General features: G+C 39.0%; 4 protein-coding genes across 5 annotated transcripts; all 4 read left to right on the top strand.

The window, feature by feature from the left end:
• The first annotated feature begins 36 nt into the window (after window positions 1-36).
• LOC104768005 (double-stranded RNA-binding protein 1) lies at window positions 37-2181 on the top strand. The gene is made up of 3 exons (XM_010491957.3): window positions 37-303; window positions 879-1141; window positions 1432-2181. The coding sequence occupies exons 1-3, from the start codon at window positions 279-281 to the stop codon at window positions 2008-2010; spliced, it is 867 nt and encodes a 288-aa protein (XP_010490259.1). The 5' UTR covers window positions 37-278; the 3' UTR covers window positions 2011-2181.
• On the top strand, window positions 2180-4607 carry LOC104767996 (double-stranded RNA-binding protein 1-like). Of its 2 annotated transcripts, none has more exons than XM_010491952.3 (3): window positions 2180-2552; window positions 3096-3358; window positions 3781-4607. In XM_010491952.3, exons 1-3 carry the CDS (start codon window positions 2525-2527, stop codon window positions 4336-4338), a joined length of 849 nt encoding a protein of 282 aa, XP_010490254.2. In that variant the 5' UTR covers window positions 2180-2524; the 3' UTR covers window positions 4339-4607. The 2 variants fall into 2 exon arrangements, with proteins under 2 accessions (XP_010490254.2, XP_087364369.1); XM_087508243.1 differs by having other exon boundaries at window positions 2214-2552; window positions 3082-3358.
• A 10-nt stretch (window positions 4608-4617) lies between these two features.
• On the top strand, window positions 4618-5963 carry LOC104767978 (large ribosomal subunit protein eL21z/eL21y). Its single transcript, XM_010491935.3, has 2 exons — window positions 4618-5047; window positions 5569-5963. The coding sequence occupies exons 1-2, from the start codon at window positions 4811-4813 to the stop codon at window positions 5824-5826; spliced, it is 495 nt and encodes a 164-aa protein (XP_010490237.1). The 5' UTR covers window positions 4618-4810; the 3' UTR covers window positions 5827-5963.
• A 274-nt stretch (window positions 5964-6237) lies between these two features.
• Window positions 6238-8954, top strand: LOC104767986 (uncharacterized). Its single transcript, XM_010491942.3, has 2 exons — window positions 6238-8188; window positions 8627-8954. The coding sequence occupies exon 1, from the start codon at window positions 6287-6289 to the stop codon at window positions 8114-8116; it is 1830 nt and encodes a 609-aa protein (XP_010490244.2). The 5' UTR covers window positions 6238-6286; the 3' UTR covers window positions 8117-8188; window positions 8627-8954.
• Window positions 8955-10804: the final 1850 nt, after the last annotated feature.

Below are 10804 nucleotides of genomic sequence, written 5' to 3'. Positions count from 1 at the left end.
TAAGTTATTTGAAATTAGAAACATAATTAGTGATTACTAATCAATCCTTTTGGAAAAGACGTAAGAACCCCCACCCACCCTTTTCGTTTTTGTTTCTGCCCTTATGGGAAGGAAAACAAAAAAAAGAGGAGTCGGAGGAGGGGGAGAGGGTTTTTGGTGAAACTGAAACCGCTTTAAAGCCTTAATTATCTCTTTGTCTCTTTCTCTCTCGGAGGTTCCATCGCAGCCAGGCATCACGCGGGGCGTCCTGTTGCCTAAAAGTAGTCCCTTTCGAGAAAATGACCCCTAATGAAGTTCCCTCTGGTGAATTACCTCTTATTCTTCTTCTTCTTCATCATCTCAGTTTGTTCTTCGTGGAAATTGATTGCAGTTTTGTTTAGTTAAAAAGTGTATCTTCCCCTTTGGTGCTAAGTGTAGATCTCTCTGGCAAAAGCTTTTTGGTATTCACATTTCCCATATATAAGTCGGAAAGTTTGGTTTTTTTTTTTTCTTCTCAGCTCTCAAAGAATTAAGAAAAGACTTGTTGTATGCATCTTGTGGTTCTTCTTCAGGCTGTGATTATAGTCATATATGAGCATCAATTGGGGTGTTTACTCTTTTGAGATGATGATTTATTGACTCAATTTGTTGAAAGATAAAAGCTTGGGGCTTCAATTGTATCTCCCTCTTTGGGTATAAGTATAGTTTCTATGAGAAAGTTGTCAGCTTTATGCTTGCCTTTACATTTGCTATTCAGGACTCGTTCACTGTTTTTTCTTGTTGTTGTTGTTGTTGTTGTTGTTTTGAATTTCTTATGCTGTCATGGATAGCATCCTAGGGTTTTCCATCAATGTCTCTGATTTATCTTTTTGCTTCATTTTGAATTTTCTCCTGCTCAGGTGTTTCGAGTTGTTATGTGTTCAAAAGCCGGTTGCAGGAGTATGCTCAGAAGTACAAGCTCCTAACGCCTATTTATGAGACTGTCAAAGAAGGCCCTTCGCACAAATCTTTCTTTCAATCGACTGTGATACTGGATGGTGTCAGATATAACTCTTTGCCTGGATTCCTCAACCGCAAGGCTGCAGAGCAATCAGCTGCCGAGGTTGCTCTCCAGGAATTAGCTAAATCCAGTGACCTAAGCCAATGTGTTTCACAACCTGTTGTAAGCACCTCATCTTTCTTATGTTCTGATAATTGTTAAGTTTACTGTAAATTTTTTGCAACTAGCGTAGGGGGGTTTACACTGAATTTTAGCTTTGCCAGCTCAGAGTCCACTCGTAACCCAAGTCTCTTCTGTGGTGTAGTTCTTTGGTGAATTGAACCTAGGAGGAGTCTTGGGGTATTAAATGTTATCAAATTTGTGTGCATAGCCAACTTCTAGAGGGAGAATTCTTAAGCTATTTCTGTATCTAATGTGCTCTTGGCTAACTTTGAATGGCTTGTTTAATGCAGCACGAAACAGGGTTATGCAAGAACCTTCTTCAAGAGTACGCTCAAAAGATGAATTACGCAATTCCATTGTATCAGTGCCAAAAGATTGAAACTCCTGGGAGAGCTACACAATTCACATGTACTGTAGAGATTGGAGGCATAAAGTATACTGGAGCTGCAACAAGAACTAAAAAAGATGCTGAGATAAGCGCTGGGAGAACCGCTCTTTTAGCTATCCAGTCAGAATCTAAAAACAACCTTGCCAACTACAGCACTCCTCCTACTATACTCAACTCCAACACTCAGCTAACTGTACTTCCTTTAGAGAGGAAGACATTAGAGGTAGTGATCCCAGTTAAAGAAACCATCAAGACTCCAAAGATCAGGAAGGCTCAGTTCAAGAGGAAAGCACGGAAAGGAAAACTCAAAGTAGCTAAGGATAGTGAAGATGTGATCATCCCTCCTCAACCTACCGAGCATTGTCAAAACGATCAGTCTGAGAAAACTGAGACAACGCTGAATCTGGAACCTTCGCCGTGCATGGATGAGTGCAAGGAAGTAGCATTTGAGAGTGTTGAGACACAAGTAAGCCAAGCATAACTATCTCAAGATGGGATCTTTGTGAGCTTGTCATAGTAACTATTTGGGATCTTTGTGAACTTTGTCATAGTAACTATTTGATTATATAGCCAGTTTGTGATTCCTATCTAGTGGTTCACACAGGTTGAACCGAAAACCAAAAATAATAAAGAAAAAGAGATATGGGCTCAATTATTTGTATTTTTCTTTTCCTTTTGACATAGGCTCACTAGTATTCGTGAATACAACAACAATGCCTACAATCTCAGACCGGTTCTTGCATCTCCGGTGTTCTTGAATCGCGTAATTCATCTTTTGAGCAAACTCTTGCATAACCCCGTGTACATAAGCGCTGGGAGAACACTGAAGAGTCGAGGGGGCAGGGGTTTTTGGTGAAGCGCTTTAAAATCTTGTCTCCTTCTCTCGACGCTTCTTCGTAGCATCACATTCACTACGGGGTGTGGAGAACAAGTTTCTCTCTCGCTCTTCTCGTCGCCGTTCCATACTACTTCTCAGCTACATTCTGCTCGTGAGAATGACCACCGCCGATGATGTTTCTTCTGGTAAATTACCTTCCTTCTTTAGCATGTCTTTATTGTCTTCAATTCTGTTAATGGGTTTTTCTCTTTTACCGGTTTTTGATTTTGTAATCGCTTCTTCTTCTTGCTCTATTCGTTCGTCCTGGGAAATTGAAAAAAAAAAAAACTGTATTTGTCCCTTGCGAGTTTAAAGCGTTGATCTTTCAGAGAAAAGCTTTCATATTTCGCAATTTCCAGTGTTTTTCAGCTCTAGAAAGAGACTACTGTCTTGATTCTACTTCAGGTTGTGATTGATTTAGTCATACTTACTCTCTCGTCTATGAGCGTCCATTGGGGACCTTACTCTTTTCGGATGTCATTTACTTAAGTTCATTGTCTCTCCCCTTTTGGATAAGTATAGTTTCTCTGAGAAAGTTGTCGGCTTTACATTTGCAATTGAGTATTTGTTCACTGCGTTTCCCTGTTGTTTTCGTGAACTTCTTTTGCTGTAATGGATACCATCCTACTCCATCCTATGTTTCTGTATTATCTTTTCACTCGTTCATTTTTAAAGATATTCCTGCTCAGGTTTTTCCAAATGCTATGTGTTCAAAAGCCGGTTGCAGGAGTATACTCAGAAGTACAAGCTTCCACCGCCTATTTATGAGACTGTCAAAGAAGGCCCTTCACACATAGTTTTCTTCCATTCGACAGTGATACTGGATGGTGTCAGGTATAACTCTTTGCCTTGGTTCTTAAACCGTAAGGCTGCAGAACAATCAGCTGTGGAGGCTGCTCTCCATGAATTAGCTAAATCCTGTGACCTAAGCCAATGTGTTTCACAGCCTGTGGTAAGCACCTCATCTTTCTTATGTTGTGACAATTATTAAGTTTACTGGAAATATATTGCAACTAGCCTAGGTGTAGGGGGTTTAGCAGCGAATTGTAGCTTTGCCAGCTCTGCAGCAGACTTTATGGTTAGTTTGATATTTAAAAGTTAAAAGGGAGCGGTGAGAATGCGTTAGGGGGCCTTCTTGGTTTGTCAAGGGTCTTGATTGGGGTAATGATCGAGACTCGAGAGTTTGAAGAATCCACTTTTAACTCATGTCTCTTCTGTAGTTTGAGTTCTTTGGTGAATTGAACCTAGGAGGAGTCTTCTTAGGGTTTCAATCTTATCAGATTTGTGTGCATAGCCTACTTCTAGAGGGACATTCTTAGGCTATTTCTGTATCTTATGTGCTCTTGGCTAACTTTGAATGACTTATTAATGCAGCACGAAACGGGGTTATGCAAGAACCTTCTTCAAGAGTACGCTCAAAAGATGAATCACGCGATTCCATTGTATCAGTGCCAAAAGATTGAAATTCTTGGGAGAGCTACACAATTCGCATGTACTGTAGAGATTGGAGGCATAAAGTACACTGGAGCTGCAACAGGAACTAAAAAAGATGCTGAGATAAGCGCTGGGAGAACCGCTCTTTTAGCGATCCAGTCAGAATCTAAAAGCAACCTTGCCAACTGCAACACTCAGCTTACTCTACTCAACTTCAAAACTCAGCTTACTGTACTTCCTTTTGATAGGAAGTCATTCGAGGTAGAGGCAATGATCCCAGTTGAAGAAACCATCAAGACTCCAAAATCCAGGAAGGCTCGGTTCAAGAGGAGAGATCGGAAAGGAAAGCGCAAAGTAGCTAAGGATAGTGAAGATGTGATCATCCCTCCTCAACCCACCGAGCATTGTCAAAACGATCTGTCCGAGAAATTTGAGACAACGCTGAATCTGGAGCCTTCGCCATTTGGGATTGTAGAGACAGAAGCAAGCCAAGCATAACTATCTCAAGATGGGATCTTTGTGAGTTTGTCATAGTAACTACTTTGGTCATGTTGGCATTTGGTGATTCCTATCTAGTGTTCACAGGTTGAAAAACGAATACTAACGTAGACATTGATGTAATACTAATTTGGTCGATTGAGTCATTCGAACAGATTTATAAATGTGGGTCTTCTTGTTTGAAGTTATAAATTAACGTGAGGTTGCTTTGTTAAAAAACAGAAGGTTCACTTGTACATAACATAACCAATACTCAGCACTCAGCAGTCTCTCACTCCCTTTCTTTTGTTTTTTTTTTTTTTTTTTTTTTTTTTTTTTGTGATGGGCCGAATTTAAGAAAATAGAAGCCCAAATGACTGACCCAACAGGTCTACGAAACCCTAATCTCAAAACAGAGGTATAAATAGACTCCACCTTACTAAATCCATTTCTTCGGCGATCTAGGGTTTTAGTTGACGCACGAGGAGGAAAAATGCCGGCAGGTCATGGAGTTCGGGCGAGAACGAGGGATCTGTTCGCGAGGCCGTTCAGGAAGAAGGGTTACATTCCACTCTCGACTTACCTAAGGACCTTTAAAGTCGGCGATTACGTCGATGTTAAGGTGAATGGTGCGATCCACAAGGGTATGCCTCACAAGTTCTACCATGGTCGTACTGGTCGCATCTGGAACGTCACCAAACGCGCCGTCGGTGTTGAAGTCAACAAACAGGTCTGATGAACTCTCTCTCTCTCTCTCTCTCTCTCTCTCTCTCTCACGTCCCTTCAACTTTTGTCTTGTTGTTGAATTAGGATTGGAGCTTATAGTGAGATTTTGGATTGTTGATCTGATTATTTTATGCTGAAATGTGTGATTGAGCATTGGTCCGTATTATGTAAATCTCATCCGCGAGCTCAATAGATTTGTATCTCTAAGATTTCAGTTTCTATTATCTAGTGGCGTTGGTCTTGTTCCACTTTCAAATTCGAAATGCGATTGGTTTCGTTTAGCTTTAAGCTTTATCATACATAGTGTTTTCATTGATTCCATATTTAGACTTTTGTTTGCTTAGCTTTCATTTAGCCTTGAGCCTTATCATACATAGTGTTTACATTGATTTAAAATTCTTCGACTCCTGGTCCTTGAACTGCATGTATGTTTTGTTTCATGACTATTGCATTGCTATAGTTTGGCTTCAAATTATCCATAAACATCTGTATAATTGACTAACATATATCTCTGGGGTGTTTCAGATTGGCAACAGGATCATAAGGAAGAGGATTCATGTGCGTGTGGAGCATGTGCAGCAATCAAGGTGCGCTGAGGAGTTCAAGCTGAGGAAGAAGAAGAACGATGAACTCAAAGCTGCAGCCAAAGCCAATGGTGAGACAATAAGCACCAAGAGACAGCCTAAAGGACCCAAACCAGGATTCATGGTCGAAGGAATGACCTTGGAGACTGTCACTCCAATCCCTTACGATGTCGTCAACGATCTCAAGGGAGGCTATTAGTTCTATCTTCCCAGTGTTTTGCAGTTTCTTGCGTATTTTGAGTTTCTCTTCATGTGTCTTAGCTACAATTTCCGTAGACTGCCCAGATATTTTACGAAGCTTAACTTTCGTCTCGTTTATAACTATCATTTTCCTTATCTCTTTCTGTTCCTAGTGTTGTATCATTCACCATCCTTACTTAGGGATGATCAAATTTGCTTCGTTGATAAAAAAAAAAAGCAATTTGCAATTAACAACTCCCTCCCACACCGTTCCATCTTCTGTTGAGATAGGTCTTACATATTGTACCAGAAAATTTAAAGCATACCGAAACATACCGGCTTCGTTTAAGTCCGGTTACCTAAAAACCCCGGTTTAAGATTTAAAATCTCACGGTTTATTATTTGTCGCGGACTTGACTATTTCATTCAAAAGCCTCCTCAAAGTAGCCGGCGCCGGAGAAACTGAGAGAGTCAGAGAGATGTTCAGAATCGAATTGCTAAAAAGCACACTGACTCGATCTCACCCACAGAGATTTTATCGTGTATCGTCGTCCCTCTTATCAACATGGTACTCTCCAGAAACTATTTCTCAAGCAGACAACGACGACGACGACCCAGTTCTTATCAAACTCTCAGTTGCCATCAGAGACTCTTACAAGGATCCGCCGTCGGAGTTCTCTTCTTTTACTGCCGACCCCTCTATCAGAAAGGTTCTGCCTTCGCTCAGTGTTCGTCATGTTGTCGATCTCATCAACCGTAACCCTCTCTCCCTCCCACACCGTTCTATCTTCGCTTTCTTCAAATTCATCTCATCTCAGCCTGGATTTGGGTTTACCGCTGAATCATACTTCTTCATGGCTCGTTTTCTCGCTATACACGAGATGTTCACGGAAGCACAATCACTTATCGAGCTCGTCGTCTCTCGTAAAGGCAAAAACTCGGCTTCTTCAGTTTTTGATTCTTTGGTAGCAATGCGAGGAGCTCCTATGTGTGGTTTCCTAGTTGATGCTTTGATGATCACGTACACGGATCTAGGTTTCATACCCGATGCTGTTCAATGTTTTAGGCTATCTCGGAAGTATAAATTTGTTGTTCCAATTCGTGGTTGTGGCAATTTGCTTTATCGGATGATGAAACTGAATCCAACTGGGACTGTTTGGGGATTCTATATGGAGATTTTGGATGCTGGGTTTCCTTTGAATGTGTACGGTTTCAATATCTTGATGAACAGATTTTGTAAAGAAGGCAATATATGTGATGCCCAGAAGGTGTTCGACGAAATTACTAAAAGAAGCTTGAAGCCTTCAGTTGTTAGTTTCAACACTTTGATTAATGGTTACTGTAAAGTTGGAAACTTGGATGAAGGGTTTAGGCTCAAGGATCGTATGGAGAAAAGCAGAACACGCCCAGATGTTTTTACCTATAGTGCCTTGATTAATGCGTTGTGTAAAGAGAATAAGATGGGTGGAGCACATGGCTTGTTTGATGAGATGTGTGAGAGAGGGTTGCTCCCAAATGATGTTATTTTTACTACTTTGATTCATGGTCATAGTAGGAGTGGACGGATTGACATGATGAAAGAAAGTTACGAGAAGATGTTGAGTAGGGGTCTTCAGCCTGATCTTGTTCTATATAATACTTTAGTAAATGGCTTTTGTAAGAATGGGGATTTAGTGGCCGCAAGGAAGATAGTTGATGGGATGATCCGTGGAGGTCTGAGGCCTGACAAAATAACATACACAACTCTTATTGATGGATTTTGTAGAGGAGGAGACGTAGAAACAGCTTTGGAGATAAGGAAGGAAATGGTTCAGAACGGGATTGAACTCGATAGGGTGGGTTTCTCAGCTCTTATTTGTGGAATGTGCAAAGAAGGAAGAGTCGTTGATGCTGAAAGAGCTTTGAGGGAGATGCTGCGAGCTGGTATGAAACCGGATGATGTAACTTATACAATGATGATGGATGCAGTCTGTAAGAAAGGTGATGTTCAAACCGATTTCAGATTGCTCAAGGAAATGCAGAGCGATGGGCATATTCTTAGTGTTGTGACGTATAATGTTCTGCTGAATGGACTATGCAAATTGGGACAGATGAAGAATGCTGACATGTTGCTAGATGCCATGCTTAATATAGGGGTTGTTCCGGATGACATCACATACAATATCCTCTTGGAAGGTCACCATAGCCATGCAACTGCATCAAAGCATTATAAACAGAAACCTGAGATCGGGATTATAGCTGACTTTGCCTCTTACAAATCACTAGTCAATGAGATTTACAGAGCTTCAAAAGATCACCGGAACAGCTAACATCCGACTATTTGTTCCTAGATACGACCGAAACTTTCCTATTAATCACCAAAAGTCGTTTTTTCATCTTAGGTAATACTCGGAAATATATTTTCTATATTTCTCTCCTTTATTTCATTTTTTCAATGTTTTTATAAGCTTTGATCAGATTTTAGTTTTCTGAAACCAGTATTGTTCCCAATGTTGGAGTCTATAATGTTTCAAATTGTATGTTTCACCTCATCGAGTGGAATATGGATTCATGTGGCATGTAGTAGATTTTTAAAATCATTAAGCATTTAGTTTTGTGTCGGTTAGTTGGCCCTTCAAATACCTGATTCCATGAGGCTAGATTAGGTTGCTGCATAAAATTCGTAAGGAACAGTAGCAATTCTTAATTTTTGCCCAGTTGTTGTTAATCTTTTGAGTATCTACAAGGTTTGGCCACTATCCAATTTCATTACTAATACTGTGATGTACTATACTTGTATAGTTGTATATATGAAAGCCCTCTCATCTTTGTGTGCCTAGATAAGTTGCATTGAGTGTACTTTCGAAGAAGAAGGCACACAGCTGAAGCAGAGAAGAGAGGAAGGCACGTGTGAAGAATTGTGAGGCGGCTAAACTTGTAACACAAACGATTGGGATTGTCTATAAAGTGTATCAGCATTTGTTGAAGTTGTTATGTTGGTTCTTGTTTGTAGATCAGTCATTATGAGACTGTGAGTGAGGATAGTTTTTTGGAGAACTATTTCTTTATGTTTGTAGTTATTTACTGATATTCTTATTGTACACACTTGTAATTGTACATATTGCATACTTGGATAAGCAATAAAATTCTTTACAAAAGCTTATCAGATATGATAAGTGTTATTGTTTGACCTTGAGTCAATCTATTGACTTTGTTGCTGTTTGAAGATTTTGCGGTTTCTCCTACATGGGAATTACTCTTAGTCGAGTTCTTGACCGAGGAGTTTTCGTTGTTGTTTCGTTGTTTTTGTTACTTAACAAACTCTAACCCTAGCCCTAATCCTCCCTCAGTACCAACTACGTTTGCATTTGAGTTTGATGATGATTTCACGGCACCTAGTTTTTTCTTCCCCAATGCCATATCTCCCAAAACACGGAAAACCATCAGAAATAAATGTAATTAACAAACAATGATATTTTTGAATGTATGAAACCAAGATTCATTGAAATTACAATGTAATGATATATATTACGTGATGGACAGCGGGGACGGTGTTCCCCTGATAATTCCAAGTAAAATGCTCAACAAATAAATAACAACTAACGAATACATATTCGTTTTTCTCTAAATGAATTTGGGGAAGACCAAGAAAAAAAAATGAAAGCGAGTCCAAAAAAAATAATCAACGGCTGACTTTGTCTTTTAATTTGAATGATTAGTTCGACTAATAACTAAACGGGCCATTGTTCCCGAATATTATAATAACGATCCTTAACACAATTGACAGTCCAAAATCAAAATGATAAACTAAGAAGTACCACCTGGAAATATCATACTTTAGAGCATCTCAGGTAAAAAATCTAGTAAGGTTCCATAACAAAATAAGGTATTTCAAAATAATGTATCGGAAAAAATTGAAGGTGATGAAATTAAACTTCAGCAGGCCATAGACCAGGGATGGCTTCGAATTTTCCGGAATAATGCCAAGAATGGTGATTAAGTATGGTTACTTTTACTGTAACATAAGGACTACTTGATGACTTGTGTGACATGATGTGGCCTGTGGCCATAGACAAAAGAAATATATCTAAAGAACATAATATATTCGATCAATAATATAAACATAAGAACTCATTTTCTAACGAAAAAAAACAACAAAAGAAATAATCTTGTTATAGATTCCGATCAAAAGACACTAACAGTAAAAGGAAGTTATTTTGTTACACTTTTCTTTTTTCCCGTGAGTTGCGTGATACTTGATATGAGTGATTAATTATTTGTGGCTATGGATGTATAGTTACACGTGAAGCAACGATCTGTTAACAAATTAAGCAAATTGTGTACTATATATGATCACAAATCCCAAAAGACATATACACTGCCAAAATTTTATATTTTATTAATCAATTGTACAAATAATCAGGGGATAATCAGATAACATAGTAGTATTGGTTTCCGTAAGTATCTCAACTATCTAGACTTAATAAGTCATGAAATTAATCACTCTTATAAAAAAAAAAAGTAATATATAAAAGAATTTATGATGTAGTTGAACCAGTGAAAGAGGAAATATCTTATATCTATATATATATATATACATATATACATGTCCTTACAGAGGGGAGTCGTAGAAAATGTCGGCGGGCACCATGCATGCACGTAACTTCATGACCAGGCCACGTGGATCCTCACATACTTTAAGTTTCACATGATTATGGGATTGCTTCTAGATGCATGCGAATTCGTCCCTTGGATTTAGTTGTGCACTCATCCTTGTTGACATATTATGGTGGGCTGCCCCTAAAATCGTCGTTTGTTTTTATGGTGTGGCATTGACGCATTGTTACTATGTAAGGTTTTAGGATTATATATATCGTGATGGTTAAGGATGTATGCTGATGATTGTGTCTAGTTGCACACACCTCCTTGTTGACTTTATTGCCGGCTTAAGACAAATTATATAATAAAAAAAAGATTATTTAATATTTCAAAAATCACTAAAATTATTATTAACTTCT

The sequence above is a fragment of the Camelina sativa genome, chromosome 3 (assembly GCF_030686135.1).
Source record: "Camelina sativa cultivar CO46 ecotype springtype chromosome 3, ASM3068613v1".
Taxonomy (NCBI): domain Eukaryota; kingdom Viridiplantae; phylum Streptophyta; class Magnoliopsida; order Brassicales; family Brassicaceae; genus Camelina; species Camelina sativa.
This window is presented reverse-complemented; position numbering and strand designations above follow the sequence as displayed.